Source organism: Hemiscyllium ocellatum, chromosome 28 (assembly GCF_020745735.1).
Source record: "Hemiscyllium ocellatum isolate sHemOce1 chromosome 28, sHemOce1.pat.X.cur, whole genome shotgun sequence".
Lineage (NCBI taxonomy): Eukaryota > Metazoa > Chordata > Chondrichthyes > Orectolobiformes > Hemiscylliidae > Hemiscyllium > Hemiscyllium ocellatum.
This window is the reverse complement of record NC_083428.1, coordinates 45,051,298-45,073,224: the sequence shown is the minus strand read 5'-3', so window position 1 is coordinate 45,073,224 and position 21,927 is coordinate 45,051,298. Positions and strand designations below refer to the sequence as shown.

Genomic DNA, 21,927 nt, shown 5'->3' with positions numbered 1-21,927 from the left:
TCCTGTACAGCCGCAACATGACCTCCCAACTCCTGTACTCAATACTCTGACCAATAAAGGAAAGCATACCAAACGCCTCCTTCACTATCCTATCTACCTGCGAGTCCACTTTCAAGGAGCTATGAGATGAGGAGAAACATCTTCACCCAGACACTGAGGAACCTGTCGAAATCTCCACCACTGAAAGCAGATGAGGCCAAAACATTGAATGTTTTTAAGAAGGAGTTGGATATAATTCTTAAGGCAAGAGAGACAAAAAGGTACAGGAGAAAGGGGGAACAGGGGCCTGAGTAGGATGATCAGCCATGATCAAATCGAATGGCTCAAAGGCCCACGCCTGCTCTTCCATTCTCTGTTTCTATGAAGCTGCTGTCATTACCCAGACTGGGGTACAAATAACAGGGTCTGGTTAAATACATATTCCTGAAGGTTATCCTATAAAACTGGCACTGAAAGGAAGAGAAGCAGGTTGCTGGATCGGTCTCAAGGGGCCGAATGGCCTGGTCTTATTCTTAAGATGGATTAATCTGTTCCACATGACAGGAGGGGAAGAAGCAACGACTGAGATTCAGTGAGGGAACGGAAGAAGAGAAATGAGTTCATACAATAAAGCAGCAAGATATAGACACAGATAAATACACCAAAGACAAAGATTAATCCAGGGACAGGCTAATCACACAGACTAAATAATTCAACATTGCAGACAATGTAGAGATAACATCACCACAGGGGCTGAACTTACAGAGTGGATTTTAACAGTGGCACCAAGACATGAACATAATGCAAAAGACAGGCTGGGATGTTGGGTGGGGTACAGTGTGTGAGGGGATGGGGAGTTGGATGGGTTTACTGAGTGTGAGGGGGTGGGGAGATTGATGGGGTACTGTGTGTGAGGGGGTGGGGAGTTGGATGGGGTACTGTGTGTGAGGGGGCGGGGAGTTGGATGGGGTACTGAGTGTGAGGGGGTGGGGAGATTGATGGGGTACTGTGTGTGAGGGGGTGGGGAGTTGGATGGGGTACTGTGTGTGAGGGGGTGGGGAGATTGATGGGGTACTGTGTGTGAGGGGGCGGGGAGTTGGATGGGGTACAGTGTGTGAGGGGGTGGGGAGATGGATGGGGTACAGTGTGTGAGGGGGTGGGGAGATTGATGGGGTACTGTGTGTGAGGGGGTGGGGAGTTGGATGGGGTACTATGTGTGAGGGGGTGGGGAGTTGGTTGGGGTACAGTGTGTGAGGGGGTGGGGGGTTATATGGGGTATAGTGTGTGAGGGGGTGGGGGGTTATATGGGGTATAGTGTGTGAGGGGGTGGGGAGTTGGATGGGGTACAGTGTGTGAGGGGGTGGGCAGTTATATGGGGTACAGTGTGTGTGTGAAAGTGGGGTGTTGGATGAGCTACTGTGTGTGAGGGGGTGGGGAGTTAGATGGGGTACAGTGTGTGTGAGGGGGTGGGGAGTTAGATGGGGTACAGTGTGTGAGGGGGTGTAGAGTTGGTTGGGGGACACTGTGTGAGGGGTTGGGGTACAGTGTGCGAGTGGGGGGGGTCTGAATTCTTCTGTAAATATTACAGTAAATTACTGTAATTCTGAAACATGGAACAAATCCTGAAACTGTTGGAGCGTCTCCGTCGGTCTGTCAGCATCTGTGGAGAGTGTAGCAGAGGGAACGTTTTGAGTGTGATGAGAGTGTCGCTGGGAAGGCGTGGGCTCCCTGAGCTACAGTGTGCCCTGTGCTGGTGTGGTCACTCACCTGTGACACTCTCCCTTGGTCTGTGTGCTGATCGTGAGGCAGTGCAGCCAATACCGGCTGGCTCCGGCACCATGTCCCTCGGCCTTTAGGGTGAGATACATCTGAAATGGAAAAAAGTAATGGTGGGACTATTTTGGATTCAAAGTTATGGTCACAAACGATTTGAATTTATACTCCCGCTGCTCAAGGTAACTCCATTAAACCACTCCAAATGGTGAAGGAGCTGTCAGGGTTAAATACTGGAGAGATGAGCCCCACACATTGTTAATGTTTTGAGGGTGGTCTCTACTGGCTTTGGAGTGTATTGGAGTGTGGGAGTGAGGTTTGGGGAGTGTAGGGGATGGCTTGTTGAAGGTGAGGAGATAGGGAAGGCAGGGGGCTCTGTCTGTTAAAGATATCAAAGTCATATGTGTGACCACAGAGCTCCTGCTGAACTGAGGAGCACACGCAGCCAGGAAAGGGAGTTCTGCCCACTCAGGGTCGGGTGATGGAGCAGAGCAGTGAGCCAGTAAGGGGTTAACTGTGCTGTTGGCACAGCTCCTGAGCTCAGTAATTTGATGTTGTGCGTGTTCATGAGGAGACTGTTGGACGGATCAACACAAACACAGGGACACAGCAACACACACTGCTTGGTTACAAAGTTTAAACCCACACAACACCAGGTTAGAGTCCAACAGGTTTATTGGGAAGCACTAGCTTTCAGAGCGCTGCTCCTTCTTCAGGTGGTTGTGGAGAATAAGATTGTAAGACACAGAATTTATAGCAAAGGTTTCCAGTGTGATGGAACTGAAACTATAGATTGAAAAAGGTCTGGATTGTTTGTTAAGTCTCTGATCTTTTAGAGTGACCATGGTTCCAGTTCACTGTTGGTTTCTGAGCTGACACATTGGCAGTTGTGTGGCTTTGTGCTAAGTAATCGATACAGCCACAAACTCCTTTGACTATCTTTCTGAGGTAGCTCTTGTTTGACGAGAGACAGAAGCATTAAAAACAGACTGCAGCAGCAGGGCAGGGTGGGACAGAGTGACCAAAGCTCAGACAGCGAGGTCAAAGGTGACTGAAAGAACCTGTCCAGCATTCCCAGGAAAGGAGCCACAGGCCTGGATCCCAAAGACTTCCAAGGTACTATTCCACAAATGAATGCTCCACATGACAAGCACTTGAGTCCCTACAGACCAGCATTTCCTCAGGAGTTGGACATGTGGATCTATTGTGTTTCTACAGTCAGACCCAACAATTAAGAAGCTACACAATCGTCTTTTGAAAATTGGAAAATTGTGCCAAAATACAGAATGATATTCCTGATCACAGCAGTAACCTAGTAACTATAGAACACATTATATTACATTAACGCATACCACGTTATTATATACTCTGATTACTTTGTACAAATGGCCTGAGATCCCATCTAACCCCCTTATTGAATTACTCCTTGTAAATCCCTCGATCCATCACGTGGATGACATGATCCTGATCATATTTCATCGGAGATGGATGGAGCCAGTGACTCGAGTCCACATTCAGAGAGATACCAGCCCCCTGAGGTGAAACCTACCCAGCACACTATAACGTCGCGGATGAGGATTATGTTTCAGAGTCTCAGATCAGGTTCACACTGCCCTTTCTTGGGTTAGTGGGAGTTTGCTGGTGATTGAGCAGGTGCAGACCAAGATCATTGGTCTTTTCCTGTGGTTAGATTAAGATCAGGCCAGACTGAAAATAAAAGCAGACGCAAGTTTGAGGAAAGCTGACTGCAGCTCACCCAGATCCTGGTCAGCTTTGTGTACAAACACCAGTCACTTAAGAAGCACAAGTCTTTGATAACGAGAGATTGAACAAGAGTCCATCAAAATCTTTGTCTCTCCCATTAGTACACAACCTGCGTTCATTCCCTTTAACCAGGGGAGGTTACAAGCCAGACACACAGATCTCCTGTGTAAGCACACCGGTGACTGGCTGTTCCCCAGGTTCTGCCCACGGACTGATTGCTGAGGGAATGTGAACACTGCAGTCTCAGGTCATTACCCTCAGTGCCCGGCTTGGTTTAACCCATGAAGGGGCCCACTCTGGATCTGTGCGTTGATGATACTGTAATCCCACTCAAGTGGGAAAAACTGGGCTGGTATCCACAGCAGCGACTGGCCTCTCCCAATCCCAGATATATCCACTGCCTCTCCCAATCCCAGATACATCCACTGCCCCTCCCAGTTTGGGACACAGCTACTGTCTCTCCCACTCAAGGATACAGCTGCAGCCTCTTTTTGTGCGGATACTATCCGCTGCCTTCCCAGTCTGGTTTCACTCACTGCCTCTCCCAGTCCGGAATCCCAGTTACAGCCTCTCCCAGTGCAGGATACAGCTGCTGCCTTTCCCAGTCCGGAATCCCAGTTTCTAACAGAGGCCAAACAGGAATGTCAAAGGTCAACAAACGTGCGAGGACACTAACTGTTCATGACCTGTGCTGAATGAAACACAGAGAGATCAGCAATAAATACCAATCCCAGAATCAGACATTGGGATTTATCAGTGCCATGGGAGATCTCTAACATGCTGCCATCACATGGAGTGTCTCTGGAGTGGTCTGGTTCGGCCTCTCTGAGAGGCCCAGCGTTGAGGGGGTGCTGCACTGTCAGACGTGCAGTCTCTGTCCACCAACCCTTCGGCCTTCAGGAGGCGAGCTTTCTGGGATGATGTGTGCTTCCTCCAATTCAGATTCCTATCTGCTCCCCATATCCCTTGATGTGGATTGATTTATTATTGTCACATGTACCTAGGTACAGTGAAGCGCTTTGTCTTACTTTAGTACGGGCAGGTCATACCATGCAATGGTGATTGAACAGAGTGAGGAATACAGAGCTGCAGCTGCACTGAAGGTTCGTACAAAACAAAATAAACATTACATTTGAAAGTTGACAGATCCATTCAGAAGTCTAATAACAGCGGGGAAGAAGCTGTTCCGGAAGCTGTTGGGACTTGTATTTAAGCTTTTGTATCTGCTGGCCGATGGAAGGGATTCTAACCGAGGTGGGAGGGGTCTTTGATGTCACTGGCTGCCTTCCTGAGGCAGAGAGACATGGCAATGGAGTCATTGGATGGAAGGCTGCCTTGGGGAGTGAAGTGGGCTGTGTTTTCTTACGCTGTTGGGCAGAGCAGTTGCTGTACTAAGCCATGATGCATCCAAATAAGAATGCCTTCCGGGATGCATCTGTAACGGTTGGTGAGGGTCTTTATGGCCATGCTGAATTTGCTTAGCCTCCTGAGGAAGTCGAGGTGGCACTGTGCTTTCTTGACCGTCGCATCAACATGGGTGGTCCAGGACAGATGGTTAGTGATGGTCACTTCTCGGACCTTGATGCTGTTGGCCATCTCCATCTCAGCTCCATTGATGTAGAACAGGGGTCTGCCCTCCACCTTGCTTCCTGAAGTCAATGTTCAGCTCTCAACTTTTGCTGGCATTGAGGGAGAGATCGCTATCTTTACACTGTGCCACTAAGCACTCTCCCTCTGATTTTGTTAGTATTCAAAACTAATGAGGCCTAACTTGACTGCATTCAGAGACTGGGCATCCACAATTCTCTGGGCTGGAGAATTCTAAAGATTCACACTTTGAGTAGAGAAATACTCTTCCATCTCAGTCATAAAAGACGGAAGTTGCATTAATTTGGTGTCTTTCTCTACAGAGAGATGGCCAAAACACCTTGCATCCCATTAAATACTCCTGAAGATCAGTCACTCCCGCGCTGTATGCAAAACAGCTGCTGACTTTCACACAGGAACATCCCACAAATAACATGGAAATGGAAATGGAAATGCGACACCTTCTGAGTCCGTCTTTGATTTTTATCATTCAGGGAATCTAAAACTAGAGGGCATAGGTTTAAGACAAGAGGGGAGAGATAGAAAAGAGCCCGGAGGGGTAAATCTTCCACACCAAGGGCAGTGAATGTCTGGAGAGGGCTGCTCGAGGTAGTGGTGGAAGCGAGTATAATTTTGTCATGTAACAAACATTTAGCCAGGTACATGGATGGGATAGCTATGGAGGGATATGGGACTGGTTTAAATTGTGAAAAACTGGGTGGCGTGGGCACATTGGGCCGAAGGGCCTGTTTCCATGTTGTTGACCTCTATGACTATGACATCACTTCCTGGTCAGCCCATGACTCCTCAGTGTACACTCCAGGCCCACCTTTAACTGTGACAAGATGAAGTAACCAGGACTGAAGAGGAAGAAATAGAGTGAAACAAAAAAAAAACCACAAATTGATTGAAAACATTTAATGTTATCACAGGAATGAGAACATGTTTTTATCTTGCCCCAGTAATAATGGATAATATGTAATTTGAATAATGACACATCGCTTCTGTGGATTTAACTCGCATGTACAAACAAGTGAAGCTCAGTCAACAAATTCTCCGGGAAGGCTAAAAGTCAGCTGCAAGCCTGACTTTAGTTGGAAGCCAGAACTGTACTGATTCACCATCCCATCCCCAACAACACCCCAGCCCTGAGCAGTCAAACGGGAGATACCCTGCTGCTGCTGCTGCTGCTGCTGCTGCTCACCCATGTTGTGAGTGGCACTCTGAGACACCATCTGTTCCTTTGGCACTGGATCTAATCCAGCACTGTGGCTGCGCCTGCACCCCAAGGGGCGATGTGATCCAGGAGGGCAGCTCACCATCCTCTCTCCAAGTGATGGGTGGGCATGGATGGGAAATGCAGGTCTTGTCAACGGCACCCACATCCCAAAACTGAATTAAAAAACCCACAAGGTAACGTGTGTTTCTAATCAGCACTCACCAATGTCATCCTGGTGATAGATGAGGGAATGAACAGAAGGGTTTTCTCCTTGAACATGGCGCTCAATGGGTTCAATGTAGTACCTGCCTCTCTCCGTTTGGATAAAGCCTTCAAACTGGCCGTCAATGATCGAGCCATGGCTAAAGGAAGCTCTGTCACCTGGGGGTAGAAAAGGAATGAGCTTAGACTTCCCATGTCTCACTGTGCGCCATAATGGATTTCAGTTCTTGATTACTTCTGTCTAATATTAAAGAAAAGGTTTGTCTGTCACTCATCATTTACTTCACCCGTGTCCCTTTATGTCACAAAGAAAGAAATGATTGTACATTTTGCGCACAAGGATTTACATCGAGTGACCATACAGCAACCGGTCAATGCCAGGGTTAATATCTACAGGAGACTCCCGCATCAAGCAGCGCCAACAGCACCACCTGCAAATCCTTTCCAAACCTCTTCCACACTCACTCCAAAAGCCATCAGAATCGGGACTGCTCTGAAGGAGGCCATTCAGCCCATCATGGTCTACATCGAGCAAGCAATGTGAGGACCTCAACTTCTCCTTGTAACTCTGCTCATTTTCCCATTTCGGATGACAGTCAAATCCCCTTTTTACAGGATACAAACATGAACAGCACTTGTACAAATAATGCTAGGGCCTTGGGTAGTGTTGGAGAACAGACACCTAGGGGTGCATCACATCTCTGAAATGTGCATCACAGGTAGGGAAGGTGGTTAAAAAGGCATTTAGCTCCTTTGCCTTCATTGCTCAGAGCTTGGGTATAGGAGTTGGGACATCATGTTGAGATTGTACAGGATGTTGGTGAGGCCTCTTCTGGAGTATTGTCTGCAGTTCTGGTCATCCTGTTACAGGGAGGGTAGTGATTAACCGGCGAGGGTTCAGAAAAGATTGACCAGGCTGTTGCTGGGAATGGAGGGTTTGAGTTATAAGGATAAGCTGGGTAGGCTGGGGCTTTTTTCACTGGGGCGTAGGAAGGTGAGGGGTGACCTTATAGAGGTTTATAAAATCAGGAGGAGCAAAGATTGGGATGAATGACAAGGGACTTTTCATTAGGGTGGGGGATTTCAAAACTAGGGGGGCATATTTTTAAGCTGACAGGAAAAATTTTAAGAAGGGCACAAAGGGGCAACGTTTTTACACAGAGAGTGACTGGTGTGTGGAATGAACTGCCAGAGGAAGTGGTGGATGTAGGTACAGTTACAACATTTAAAAGGTGTTCGGACAGTAGATGAATGGGAAAAGGTTTGGAGGGAGATGGGCCAAATGCAAGCAGTGGGACTAGCTTAGTTTGGGAACATGGTCAGCATGGAGTAGATGGATCGAAGGTTCTGTTTCTGTGCTGTGTGACACTCTGACCTCGATGTTTCTCCACTCTCAGTGCATTCTAGCTCCGACCCACTAGCTGTGTGTCACGTCATCTTTGCTTGTTTTGTCACTGAGCTTCAGTCTATGTTTTCTCAATCCTTCCACCATAGAATCATAGAGATGTACAGCATGGAAACAGACCCTTCAGTCCAACCCGTCCATGCCAACCAGATATCCCAACCCAATCTAGTCCCACCTGCTAGCACCCAGCCCATATCCCTCCAAACCCTTCCTATTCACATACCCATCCAAATGCCTCTTAAATATTGCAATTGTACCAGCCTCCACCACATCCTCTGGCAGCTCATTCCATACACGTACCACCCTCTGCGTGAAAAAGTTGCCCCTTAGGTCCCTTTTATATCTTGGCTGAGGGGTGGCCTTGTGGAGATTTATGGAATTATATGGGGCATGGATAGGGTAAATAGACAAGGTCTTTTCCCTGGGGTTGGGGAGTCCAAAACTAGAGGGCATAGGTTTAGGGTGAGAGGGGAAAGATATAAAAGTGAACTGTGGGGCAACATTTTCACCCAGAGGGAATGAGCTGCCAGAGGAAGTGGTGGAGGCTGGTACAATTGCAATATTTAAGAGGCATTTGGATGGGTATGTGAATAGGAAGGGTTTGGAGGAAGATGGGCCAGGTGCTGGCAGATGGGACTAGATTAGGTTAGGATATCTGGTCGGCATGGACAGGTCTGTTTCCGTGCTGTACATCTCCATGACTCTATAACAATCAACAATGGATTCACGGTCATCATTAACTTCCTAGTTCCAGATTTTTGTTGCATTCAAATTCCACCATCTACCATGGCCATATTCCAACCGCAGTCTCCGGAATCTTACCTGGGTCCCTGGATTAACAGTCTAGCAATAACACCACTAAGCCATGGTCTCCCCTCCCCTCTATTGTTGTTATATATCAGTGTATGTTTTATATCAGATTGTTGTATGTTACTGAATATGGTTTACATTGTCATATATTACTGGTTTTTGGATTAGTGGTGCTGGAAGAGCACAGCAGTTCAGGCAGAATCCGAGGAGCAGTAAAATCGACGTTTCGGGCAAAAGCCCTTCTCATCAGGAATAATTCCCGAAATGTCGATTTTCCTGCTCCTCGGATGCTGCCTGAACTGCTGTGCTCTTCCAGCACCATTGATCCAGAGTCTGGTTTCCAGCATCTGCAGTCATTGTTTTTAACCTATACATTACTGGGTCCTGTGCACAGCGATTGTTACTGAACGACTGTTAGTTTCTCGCTCTCATTGCAGTCTGAGGGGAAAGCTGTTCAAAGAAGTTTCCTGCCACGTTACCTGCAGAGTTATGGAATGGGGTGGGAGCAGCTTTAAGGTGATTCCTAGCTGGGGTCTGGGAGGGTCCTGCTGATGGATTGTACCAGAGCTCAGGGATGTTATTTTCCACAGCCCACATTGTACGGGAGGTGGGCAGTGCATGCGTGAATGAACTGGTCTGCTGGGTTAGCTTCAACATTCACCTGGGGGGTACAGGGGAATCAGAGAGACATCTCCAGGGACCGTTACAGCCTAGAACCCCTTCCAGCAAACTGACTGGAGTCAGTCGTTACATTTTAAGCCATAAATGAGTCACAGTACAGAGGCTGAACAGGCCTACAGCAGCTGTTTACAAGAGGTATTCAGCCAGTCCAGTTTCCCTTTTCTTTCCCTGCAAGGCTTGCATCAGTGTTACCTCAGCGTGTTTTCCAATTGCTTTTGGAAAGCTGTGTGAATCTGCCTATCCCACACCTTGTAGCAGTAAGTTCCAGATACTGATTAACTTGGCTCCATAGAAAAACATTTACCTCACCTAGCCACTGTTTCTGTCACTGAATCGCCCGATATTTGTATCATCTGGTTTTAGGCCCTTCTCCAAATGGGAAGGATGTCACTGTCTAGATCAGAGTGGTACTGGGATAGCACAGCAGGTCAGGCAGCATCCGAGGAGCAGGAAAATCACCGTTTCGGGGAAAAGCCCTTGATCAGGATTGAAGGCAGGAGTCTCCAGGGTGGAGAATTTCACTGTACCAACTGGAGAGCACCCCTGCCCAGGTGAATTTGATCATCTCTACGAAAACTCTCCAGCTTCTTTTCTGAAAGGGAAATAATTCCAGCTTTTCCAATCAATCCTCGTAACGGAGCCTCTCACCTTTGGAACTATTCTCAAATCTTTACTCCACCCTCTCCAGTCTTTCGCTGCCTGTCTGAGGTGAGATGCTCAGTTGCAGATTACTCCAGAAGAGGCTGAACCAGGATTTTCTAAAGGTACATCATTAATTGCTTGCTTTTGTAGTACTTGTAAAGCTCGGATTCACTATTTCAAGTAAAAATTTAAGAACTTTATTCTTTAAGTCTAACAGAGAATATTAACTAACTGTGTGGTTCTGTTCACCAAGCTGGGAGTTTTTGTTGCAAACGTTTTGTCCCCTGTCTAGGTGACATCCTCAGTGCTTGGCAGCCTCCTGTGAAGCGCTTCTATGATGTTTGCTCCGGCATTTATAGTGGCTTGTCTCTGCCGCTTCCGGTTGTCAGTTCCAGCTGTCCGCTGCAGTGGCCAGTATATTGGGTCCAGGTCGATGTGTTTGTTGATAGAATCAGTGGATGAGTGCCATGCCTCTAGGAATTCCCTGGATGTTCTCTGTTTGGCTTGCCCTATAATAGTAGTGTTGTCCCAGTCGAATTCATGTTAACTAACAATTATTTAAAACTCCTTTCTCTTAAACCTTTCTTCTACTTCCCCCTTTCGACCTACCTGTAGTCTCCACCTTGGGTTCCCGTGCGCTTGCAAGCCATCCTGTCAATCTTTAACAGCTTTACATCCACACTCCGTCACAGCCCAGGATCTCTGTACCTCCACTCCCATTGGAATACAATCCTTTTAGAATTGTCCCCTTCAGTTCATATCATAAGTTATTGCCTCTTCCAGGACTTCCTTTGATTGGTGTAGAGAGTTTATATGTCATGATGTACAAGATATCGTTGCTATGTGGATGGGCCGGAGAGAGGATTCTATTCACATCGCTAAACGTTGAGCCACACACCTTGGTTATGCCACACTGAGAGTTGTGTGCGCACAGGTTTAACCACGGTGTTATAGAGAAGGATAGTGAGGCAATGGACAGGTTTACGAGGATAATCCCAGGAATGGGCAGGTGCGTTTATCAGTGAAGGATTGAAAGGCAGGGACTCTATTCTCTTTGAAAGAAGGGCTGGAGGGTTTGGATGGAATGGAGTCATGACTATCATGGATTGCTGAAGAAGGGCTTATGCCTGAAACGTCAAATTTCCTGTTCCTTGGATGCTGCCTGACCTGCTGCGCTTTTCCAGCAACACATTTTCAGTCATGACTATAACAGAGCTGAAAATGTGTTGCAGGTCAGGCAGCATCCAAGGAGCAGGAGAATCGACGTTTCAGGCATAAGCCCTTCTTCAGTTTCCTCACATTGTTTTTACTCAAGGATCAGAGACAAGTAACACACACCCCCACCCCCCCCCGGGTCCTCGACTACCTTGGATGCTGCCTGACCTGCTGCGCTCTTCCAGCAACACATTTTCAGCTCTGATCTCCAGCATCTGCAGTCCTCACTCCTCACTTTCTCCTCATAAATATTTCAACGAACTATGAGCCAAAATCATCTGTTCAACCATCAACGTGTGCCTTTATTGAGACTTGATTTAGAGATGCTGGTGTTGGACTGGGGTGGACAAAGTTACAAATCATACAACACCAAGTTATAGTCCAACAGGTTTAACTGGAAGCACTAGCTTTCGGAGCATCGCTCCTTCATCAGGTGGTTAAGGATTGCCACTCCAAAAGCTAGTGCTTCCAAATAAACCTGGTGGACTATAACCTGCTGTTGTGTGATTTGTAACCTCTTGGAGACGGATCTTTTAACTTTTATCTTTTATATACCTCACATTTTCTTTCTAACCTGTGTGCTTGTACGTCGCATTAACCATGCCTTTCTCACTGAGTGACTAGTAAGATCACTCTTTTGTTCACCGAAGAAAGCCTGATCAATTTTTCAAAACGTAAAGCAATTTGGACTGGATGAAAGGTACGGGATCCTTTGTAAATTAAGCTTGTGACCAAAGGACGATGCAGGTGATAAGGGAGAGCAGTTGATAAAGCACACTTGGCTTTATTACTCGGGGTAATGAATGGGAACAAAGACATTGTTACAACACGGGGTAAACCCCTCTGCTAATTTAAACCAGCGACACGGATCAGATTCACTTCGTGCTGTAATCTGTTAAAATTCAAAAGGCAAAGGACTATCCCAAAAATCACTATTAAAGTAAAAATTTAAGAACTTAATTCTTTAAATCTAACTAACAATTATTTACAACTTAAAACTTTCTTCTACCTCCCCCTCTACAATACTGGTCCGATAAAAATCCTGATTAGCGTTTACAAAAAGAAACATCACATTTCAAACCCGGTCAGCTTTGCCGAGTGTTCACTGTAGATTTTCCTCTGATTTCTTTTGTACTTCTTAGGGATTCTGCTTCCCAGGTGGTTGCTAGATAAAGGTCCCTTTAAGAGCAGACCTTACTGCAAGCTGTCCCTCTCCGTGTTGGGGTAACAAAATGTCTGATACTTATACCCCAAAACATCAGCTCATTTCATTGGTTTAATGTTGTCAAAACATTATTTTTTTCAAATTCGATTGGATTTTGGCAACTTGGGGCATAATTTAAACTGATTCAACATTTAAAAGGCATTTGGATGGGTATATGAATAGGAAGGGTTTGGAGGGATATGGGCCGGGTGCTGGCAGGTGGGACTCGATTGGGTTGGGATAGACGGGTCGGCACGGACGGGTTGGACCGAAGGGTCTGTTTCTGTGCCGTACATCTCTGTGACTGACTCTGTGATTGGCCAAATTCAAATTTGTTTTTTGTATCCTGGCAACACAGCTCTTTGCAAGTTGTTTCAATGCACCGTTACATTTTAAATTTTCCAGCACTCTCTGTGCTTCTGTAAGTCCTTGCTAGCTTTTCAACTCTCTTCAAGATACAGTACACCCACATCTTCATAACAAGGCGGAGATTGTTCCATCCTTCTCACGGGGAGGTTGACGGTTTGTGACAGCCCTCTGAAAGCATGGTAACTTGGGAAATCTTGCATAAGATCAGATTGTAACAAATTGGGAGCTTGTCAGGATTTGAAGGAGTTAAGTTGTCATTTTGAAATTTTTTTTAAAAACCATTGCAAAATTATTTCTTCAGTTCGCACTGCTATGGGTTAGAAACGTTAGATAGCAAAATTAGAGGCAGCTACTTGTGAGGATTTAAAAGGGGTGGCCCGGTGGCTCAGTGGTTAGCACTACTGCTTCACAGCACTGGGGTTCCAGGTTCGATTCCACCCTTGGGTGACTGTCTGTGTAGAGTTTGCACATTCTCCTCGTGTCTGTGTGAGTTTCCTCTGGGGGCTCTGGTTTCCTCCCACAGTCCAAAGATGTGCAGGTCAGGGTGGATTAGGCTGACCTGTGGCACTGCGGTAGATTCCCTCCCCCTAAACCAGGAGGCCAGGGCTCAAGACCCATCCGTTCCACAAATGCATTATAGCATCTCTGAACAGGTTGATGAGGAAAATTGTTAATTTTATTTCAGCAAGGCGTTCGATAAGGTTCCCCACAGTAGGCTATTGTACAAAATGCGGAGGAATGGGATTGTGGGAGATATAGCAGTTTGGATCAGTAATTGGCTTGCTGAAAGAAGACAGAGGGTGGTGGTTGATGGGAAATGTTCATACTGGAGTCCAGTTACTAACGGCGTACCACAAGGGTCGGTGTTGGGTTCACTGCTGTTCGTCATTTTTATAAATGACCTGGATGAGGGTGTAGAAGGATGGGTTAGTAAATTCACAGATGACACTAAGGTCGGTGGAGTTGTGGATAGTGATGAAGGATGTTGTAGGTTACAGAGAGACATAGATAAGCTGCAGAGCTGGGCTGAGAGATGGCAAATGGAGTTTAATGCAGAAAAGGGCGAGGTTGACAGATCTGTATCAGGAATAATAGAATGGGACTCAAGTGGAGCATAATCGAGAGCACTGGGTGTTTGGGATAAATGGCTTGTTTGTATGTTTTTTACTCTCTGTATTACAATAGTTAATGCCTTCACCTGATTATCCACCCCTGATAAAGCACTAAAATTAACTCAGTTAATTTTATTAGTGAAAAGAGGAACAGTGAATGTCACACAGATGTCCTCAGTGTTCCCTCAGTGTGAGCCTGTGTGTTGGCATCATGAACAACAGAGTAGAGCTGTAATGGATGAAGCCACAGTCGGTCAGGGAGTGTAAACCAACCGAGTTACCTTGTAGATGCCCAGAGTACAGGTGGGAGAGGTCAGCTTTTTCCAGGCCATGTTCAGTTTTAATTCTGAAATCTCCTGTGAACGAACTTGAATCTCTTTTCAGTCGAAGGCGAAATTGCCTGGAATAGAAATAAAAGACTTGCTCGCTGTCAGATGGCGACGCTGTGACAGTGAACCTCACTGTTAGGTACAAGTCGGTATGGTTGGTGGAACTACAGAGGACTCTCTGGAGTATTAGTGGAGGTGGTTATCCAGAGCTCAGGCCTTTGAACCATCTCAACACATCTGATAGGTTGGGCAAACTGTCATCTCCAAACCCCGGGGACTGAGGGTCACAGAGCACATGAAATCGGAGCAGAGGGAGACCGTTTGGCCCCTCTGGCCTCCTACCACTCTTCGATGTGATCGTGGTTGATCTGTTTATGTTTCAAATTCCACGTTCCCATCTACTTCCCAATGATCTTCACCTCCCCAAACCAAGAATCTACCCACTCTGTCTTCGAAATATCAACCCCATCTCCCAGCTTTTCTGAGGCACAGAGTTCCAAGGTTGCAAACCTCTCTCAGAAAAGAACAATCCCCTCACCTCTGCTCTGAAAGGTCAGCCCAGAGCTCCCTCAATCTGATCAACATGAGGCAATATCCTGTCCACACCCACCTTGATAAAACCAGTCAGGACCTTTGACACTTTAGTGAGGTAACTCCTCACTTTAAGCTCCAGTGGGGGAAATGAGTGCAGTTTCCCTCATAAATTCTTGATGTCACAAGGAATTAAGGGCTATGGGGAGAATGCGGGTAGGTGGAGTTGAAATGCCCATCAGCCATGATTGAATGGAGGAGTGGACTCGATGGGACAAATGGCCTTACTTCCACTCCTATGTCTTTTGTCTTATAAGACAAGCCATTAATCCACGTATCAGTATGAACCACCTCAAACATATTTATTTAAATATGGAGGCCAAAACTGAACTCGCTGTTTGAGATGGTCTCAGCAATGCACTGTATGTTCCCATCTCCGATGATCTCCAGCATCTGTGGTCCTCACTTTCTCGTCTATACCACATCCTTACCTTTAACTCACTCTCCTCAATATAACCTTTGTTTTTAGCCTCAGTGTTGCTCTGGTGAATGGCACTGTCCCCCATTCTGACCTTGGATCCAGAGCCCCAGTCCCTGACTAACATGGCCCTGCACTGGGAGGTCGGGTAAAGGTCATAGGCAACACAGGATGCTCAGTCTGAAAAGGAAAAGTGGCAATCATTCCCACGGTCTATCCCGCTGGATAGAGAAAGATCAGTCTCCGGACTGAACCAAGCTGAAAGGTTGGGTTAACAGGGGAAGGTTCCTTCTACAAAAAGTAAAACCTTCTACAATGTCACTGGAACTGAATTGTGAAGTTAATTTAAACAATCCTTCTTGGAATTCTCGTCACGTGGAGCATTCCAACCTTTCTCCAAATATAACATTCCGTCTGGCAACAGCCAGGCCACTTCAAAGGAACCATCCCTCATCCTTCCCCTTCAGCCGACCCTGACCCTGACCCTGATTCTGACCCTGACGTTGTGAAAGGCTTGAGTCACATTCCGAGCTCGGAGCTGTTTCCCGATATATCTGAGGAAACTGCACAACATCACTGCTCAGTTCCTCACTTTCAACTGGACTGAAACTACATCAATGACCCAGCTGGCTGGCTCGGAAAGTCCCCATTCTCTTCAGTGATATTCAGTAATATTTCAGTATTTTCAGGAATATATTCAGTAATATTCAGTAATATTCAGTAATGTTTCCGCTTTCTGGCCGAGGGGAAAAGAAATCAAAGAAGCTCCAACAGTCCCTGGGGTTTCAGACCTCAGTCCCAGAGACCCACACACCCAGGAACCCACACACCCAGAAACACACACACCAATGCACACACACACCCAGAGACCCACACACCCAGGAACCCACACACCCAGACACCCACACACCCAGAGACCCACACACCCAGAGACCCACACACCCAGAAAAACACACACCCAGAGACCCACACACCCAGAGACCCACACACCCAGAGACTCACACACCCAGAAAAACACACAACCAGAGACCCACCCACCCAGAGACCCACACACCCAGAAACCCACACACCCAGAAACACACACACCCAGAGACCCACACACCCAGAGACCCACACACCCAGGAACCCACACACCCAGAAACCCACACACCCAGAAACACACACACCCAGAGACCCACACACCCAGAGACCCACGCACCCAGAGGTACACACACCCAGAGACCCACACACCCAGGAACCCACACACCCAGAGACCCACACACCCAGAGACCCACGCACCCAGAGATACACACACCCAGAGACCCACACACCCAGAGACCCACACACCCAGAAACCCACACACCCAGAAACACACACACCCAGAGACCCACACACCCAGAGACCCACGCACCCAGAGATACACACACCCAGAGACCCACACACCCAGAGACCCACACACCCAGGAACCCACACACCCAGAGACCCACACACCCAGAGACCCACGCACCCAGAGATACACACACCCAGAAACCCAGACACCCAGAGACCCACACACCCAGAGATACACACACCCAGAAACCCACACACCCAGAGATACACACACCCAGAGACCCACACACCCAGAGATACACACACCCAGAAACCCAGACACCCAGAGACCCACACATGGTGTAAAATGTTGTTGTACTGGATGATTCAAACTTGCTTGGATGGGCCACAACTTGTTCAGTGGCATCCTGGAGGATTTTTGGAAACAATATGGAGATAGTCCACCAGGGGAAGGAATGGCAGTAGACCTTGTATAGGGCACTGTGCATGGGCCAGGTCATTGAAGTTTCAGTGGGGGATCAATTTGGGAGTGTGATCATCATTCCATAAGTTTTAAGATAGTCGAGGATAAGGATCAGACTAACTCTTGAATGAAAGTGCTCAACTGGGGGAAGGCTAATTACAACAGTAGCTGGCAGGAACTGGAGATATTAGATTGGGGGTTGAGTGTTTGGGGGGTAAATCCACGTCTGGGCATGTGGGAGTCTCCTAAAGGGCAACTGATCAGAATTCAGGACCAGCATGTTCCCATGAGGAGGAAAGATAAGGAAGGCTAGATTCAGGAACGCTGGACAACATGAGAAACTGTGAACTGAGTCAAAAAGAGGAAGGAGGCAGACGTCAGGTTTAGGAAACTGAAATCTAACCAGGCCCTTGAGGAGTTTAAAGGAAGCAGGGGAAACGTCAGTGTGGAATGAGGAAGGCTAGATATGGCCATGAAATGTCCTTGGTCAGTAGGATGAAGGAGAATCCCAAAGTATCTTATACTTATGTTTTAAGAACAAGAGAGCAACTAGGGAAAGGGTAGGTCCCATTCATGGACTAGATTACAACAGCAGAGATACACTGCTGAGGCTGTTATGAGGCTCTGGTCAGATCGCATTTGGAACAGGGTGAGCACCTTTGAGCCCTATATTCAAGGAGAGATGTGCTGGCCTTGGAGGGGAGGGTCCACAGGAAGTTAATAAGAACCATCCCGGGGATAAGGGTCTTGTGGTATGAGGAGTGATTGAGGAGTCTGGGTCTGTACTCGATGGAGATTTGGAGGATGGGGGGATCTGATTTAAATGTAAAGAATACCGGGCGGCCTGGGGAGAGTGGACAATCCTTTAGAGCTGAGATCAGGAGGCATTTCTTTAGCCAGAAGGTGGTGGATCTGTGGAACTCATTGTGACAGAAGCCATTAACACAGCAATAACTCTGAATGATTAATGGGATTGAGGGTTACAGGGAGAAGGCAGGAGAATGAGGTTGAGAAACACATCAGCCAGGATGGAATGGTGCAGCAGATACGATGACCGAAATCTCCTTCTTTATTTTATGATCTTACAGTCTAAGAGGGAATAATCTTCCAATAAAACTAAGATTTCAGGCCCTTATTTCATTCAGTGGGACAAACCTGTAGAAAGATCTAGAAGGAACATCCCTGCCCCCTCCAAGGAGACTGGGAAATACCTTTGGTGAGCAGAGAATTGCAGGTGAATGAATGGTTCCTCCTCACAGTCAGAGCGCTTCGCACGATAAAGCTGATGCCGCACAATGTCCCTGTTGTATGATAATCCCTCATATCGTTTGATGAGTGGATTGATCCTCACTCCAGAATGCCCTGCAGAAGACAGACACCAGCATTCACATCATCCTTTCAGCCAGAGATTCATATCAACAAGTTTCAGGAACGTGGGATTGACAAAAGCTGAGTTGGGTGATCCACAGTCACAAGGTTTGAATGTATGTTGCTCAGAGTCACTGTTAGACACAGGAATCTCCAGGGAATCTCCACAGGATTCCTATTGTCCAGAGAGCACTCCCAGGTCCAGTCACACCTGCAGATTACAAGCACCAGCCAATGCTCTCAGTCCCACTGCTTTCTCATTATCTTGACCAGTACAGTTTAGTTTTACGCTCCAATTTTAGGCTGTTCTCACGTTCAGTCTCAATTTCCTATTAACTTGAATAAGAGAACTAACAAGTCTATCTGTAAATCCAGAGTTACCTGTACCCATTAGAACTCTCCCCATATCCGACTGCTTTGTTCATTCACGGAAAGTGAAACAATTTCACAAAGGCCAACATCCCATCACCAAGTCACCCTTTATTGACTACATAACACCGGCCCTGTTAGCTCAGAGGCAGCTCACAGAGTGAGCAGAATCCCTGACACTCCTGCTCTGGTCTGTCAGCCAGGGCTCCCTGATTGGACCAGATTAACAGCCCCGATCAGGGAACACATATTCTATGAGGACCACCTGGCTGACCTTGTTCCAGTTTGCTCCAGATGTGACCCTCACCGGGAAGAACAGGTTATTGCCTTCATTGTTCCTGCTTTGCTGCCTTCTTCAACCCCACAGTTCCTGGGGTTCTGTGATGGAGGGAGCTCCAGGATTTTGACCCAGCATTAGTGAAGGGATGGCAATATATTTCCAAGTAAGGATGGTGAGTGGCTTGGAGGGGAACTTGCAGGTGGTGGTGTTCCCATGTATCTGCTGCCCCTTGTTCTTCTAGGTGGAAGTGGGTATGGATTTGGAAGGTGCAGATAGATAGCATCAGTGGTGTAGAGAGTGGATGCTTGTGGATACAGGGTCACCTGGATGGTGTCAAGCTTCTTGAGTGTTGTTGGAGCTGCACCCATCCAGGCAAGGGGGGAATATTCCATCCCACATGTGACTTGTGCCTTGAACAGGGTTTAGGGAGTCAGGAGCTGGGTTATTTGCTGCAGGATTCCCAGCCTCTGACCTGCTCCTGTGGCCAGACTTATGTGGCCCATCCAATTCAGTTTGAGATCAACGCTGATGCTCAGACAGTGGGTAGTGGGAGGAGAGGAGGAGGGATGGATTTTGTAATGGTAATGCCATTTAATGTTAGGTGATGATGAATAAACTCTCTCTTGCTGGAAATTGATATTTACTTGCATTTATTAGTCTAAACATGGATATAGTCCAGGACCATCTCGTGCTACAGTTTGAAAGAATTCATCACATGAACCTGAATCCAAATAAGAAAACAATTCAATTCAGGCTGCTGATGTCCAGCACACAGGCTGTGTACCATCAGCAGAGGTGTTTGCCCAGGTCCTGAGATGGTGAAAGTTGTACCAGCGTTGAGGACGTCAGTAGGTGTAAAGCCAGTGCAATGGTCTGTGGGATTTGTCAACTGTTCACCACTATTCTCCTTTCTGGGTTTGGAACTGGACGTTGAAGTTGTGAACTGGACTTTCAATAGCACCTTGTGCTTATCCTTGGTCCTTATCACAGTCAAACTGCACATGTAGACACACACACTCACACATCACTTCGGAGAAGGTGAGGACTGCAGGAGACCAGTGTTGAAAAACGTGTTGCTGGAAAAACACAGCAGGCTAGACAGCATCCGAGGAGCAGGAGAATTGACGTTTTGGGCATAAGCCTAAAAGAATTCCTGAAGAAGGGCTTATGCCCAAAATGTCGATTCTCCTGCTCCTCGGATGCTGTCTAGCCTGCTGTGTTTTTCCAGCAACACGTTTTTCAACACTCTCACATCACGTATGTATATGCATGTACACATCCGTGCGCACAGATGCATGCATACACACAGCCACATCCCCATACACACACCATCACATACATATACATGCCAAGTGCATGCACACACAATGTCACACAGACATACAGTCCGCATGCAAATGCCTATAAACACACGCATATCTGTACACTTGCATATACACGCACACACACAAAAAAACCACACACACATACACATCACTCATATCCATATACACACAGGCATGTTCACACATATCATCACAAACATATACACATTTACACTGTCACATGTTGTAACTTACTCTACTTTCTTGATGGAGAGTACTGCTCCAGACAGCGTGTCCATGTTTTTTATGTCACGTCCAGCCCTCCTCCAACAGAAATCAAACAACAGCAGAGTGTGCAGCAATAATGATTGATGCAGGAATAACCCTCCTCTGGAGAGGAAGGTCACCCAGATGATGTGCACAAGAACCATTCAGGGACCAGCATGATTTAATGATAGTGCTGGGAACAGTTAACTGCTAATGCATGATCAGAGTTGTATGCAGAGTGGCTAACTTGGGTAACTCAAAATGTAATGATAATGCACACACCATTTTATGTGAAAAGAGAGGTTTGAGATAGAAATACAATACTGCACCAATGTGTCTCCTGGCTTGTTGCAGTTATGCAACTTCTACCAAGTGATTATGACGGAGGGCATCATCTTGCAGAGACAGTTTCGCTTAATACCCAATATGGGCAACATACCATGGACTGAACACTGAACAATATTGACACAAGGGATTTCCTTAGAACAAATATCCATTAAAAAAATCCTGAAACTGAATTCTGATTTTAAAAAGTAGAAAATCATTTATTAAATCCTTACAACGTAGGTTCAGGCATTCCTTTTTCAATCCTCTTGTAATTCATGTCATTGCTCGAGACCAGGTACGTGTTCAGGCGGGTTCCTCTCTCTCTGGAGAGCTTGAAGCTGTTCTGAGTTCTGAGCATTTTTAAGATGTTTTACTGCAATCCTTTGCATAATAACAATTCAATGTGAAACTCTCCTTACCTGGAGGCTGAAGAATTGAAGTATCAATGGGATGTATCATCAGGGGAATGAGAGATATAAATATCCACATGTCTTTCACTGAATATCCTGTCACCACACTCTGATAACGCTGTCTGAACTGCTCCTTCAGACTCATAACTGGTGAATGACTCAGATGGAATCTGATGAAGACAGTGATAGTGTGTTGAAATGTTTCCTGTCACCTGCCACAGGCTCAAAGCAGTTCGCCCTCTTGGGCAGGAAGAGCACTGCAAATTCTGGAGAACCTCTGACGGGACAGGAAGGATAAATTGGTTTAACTAGACTCCGTGCCATGGCAAACACAAGCACACACTTCCTGACAATCTTCATTGTGCAGATAACACAGCACTCATCACTGACACAGCCCTTTTGTGTGTGCACATGGATGTGTGTGCGCGTGTGTGGTGTATATGCATACACGAGTGTCGATGTGTTTGTGTGTCTGACCATGTGTGTGTGTGGTTGCGTGTGTTTGGATGTG

At 46.7% G+C, this 21,927-nt stretch overlaps 1 protein-coding gene across 5 annotated transcripts in view; it reads right to left on the bottom strand.

The window, feature by feature from the left end:
• LOC132828850 (disintegrin and metalloproteinase domain-containing protein 10-like) overlaps nucleotides 1-21,552 on the bottom strand; it is a 143,147-nt gene extending 121,595 nt beyond the window's left edge. For all 5 annotated transcript variants that reach the window (XM_060846001.1, XM_060846002.1, XM_060846004.1 and 2 more), the window contains exons 1-5: nucleotides 21,426-21,552; nucleotides 18,303-18,453; nucleotides 14,264-14,382; nucleotides 6,545-6,703; nucleotides 1,747-1,847 (exon numbers count right to left, since the gene is read on the bottom strand). In XM_060846001.1, coding sequence (XP_060701984.1) covers nucleotides 1,747-1,847; nucleotides 6,545-6,703; nucleotides 14,264-14,382; nucleotides 18,303-18,453; nucleotides 21,426-21,495 — 600 coding nt within the window. In that variant the 5' untranslated portion in view covers nucleotides 21,496-21,552. The remainder of the gene's footprint in view (nucleotides 1-1,746; nucleotides 1,848-6,544; nucleotides 6,704-14,263; nucleotides 14,383-18,302; nucleotides 18,454-21,425) is intronic.
• Nucleotides 21,553-21,927: the final 375 nt, after the last annotated feature.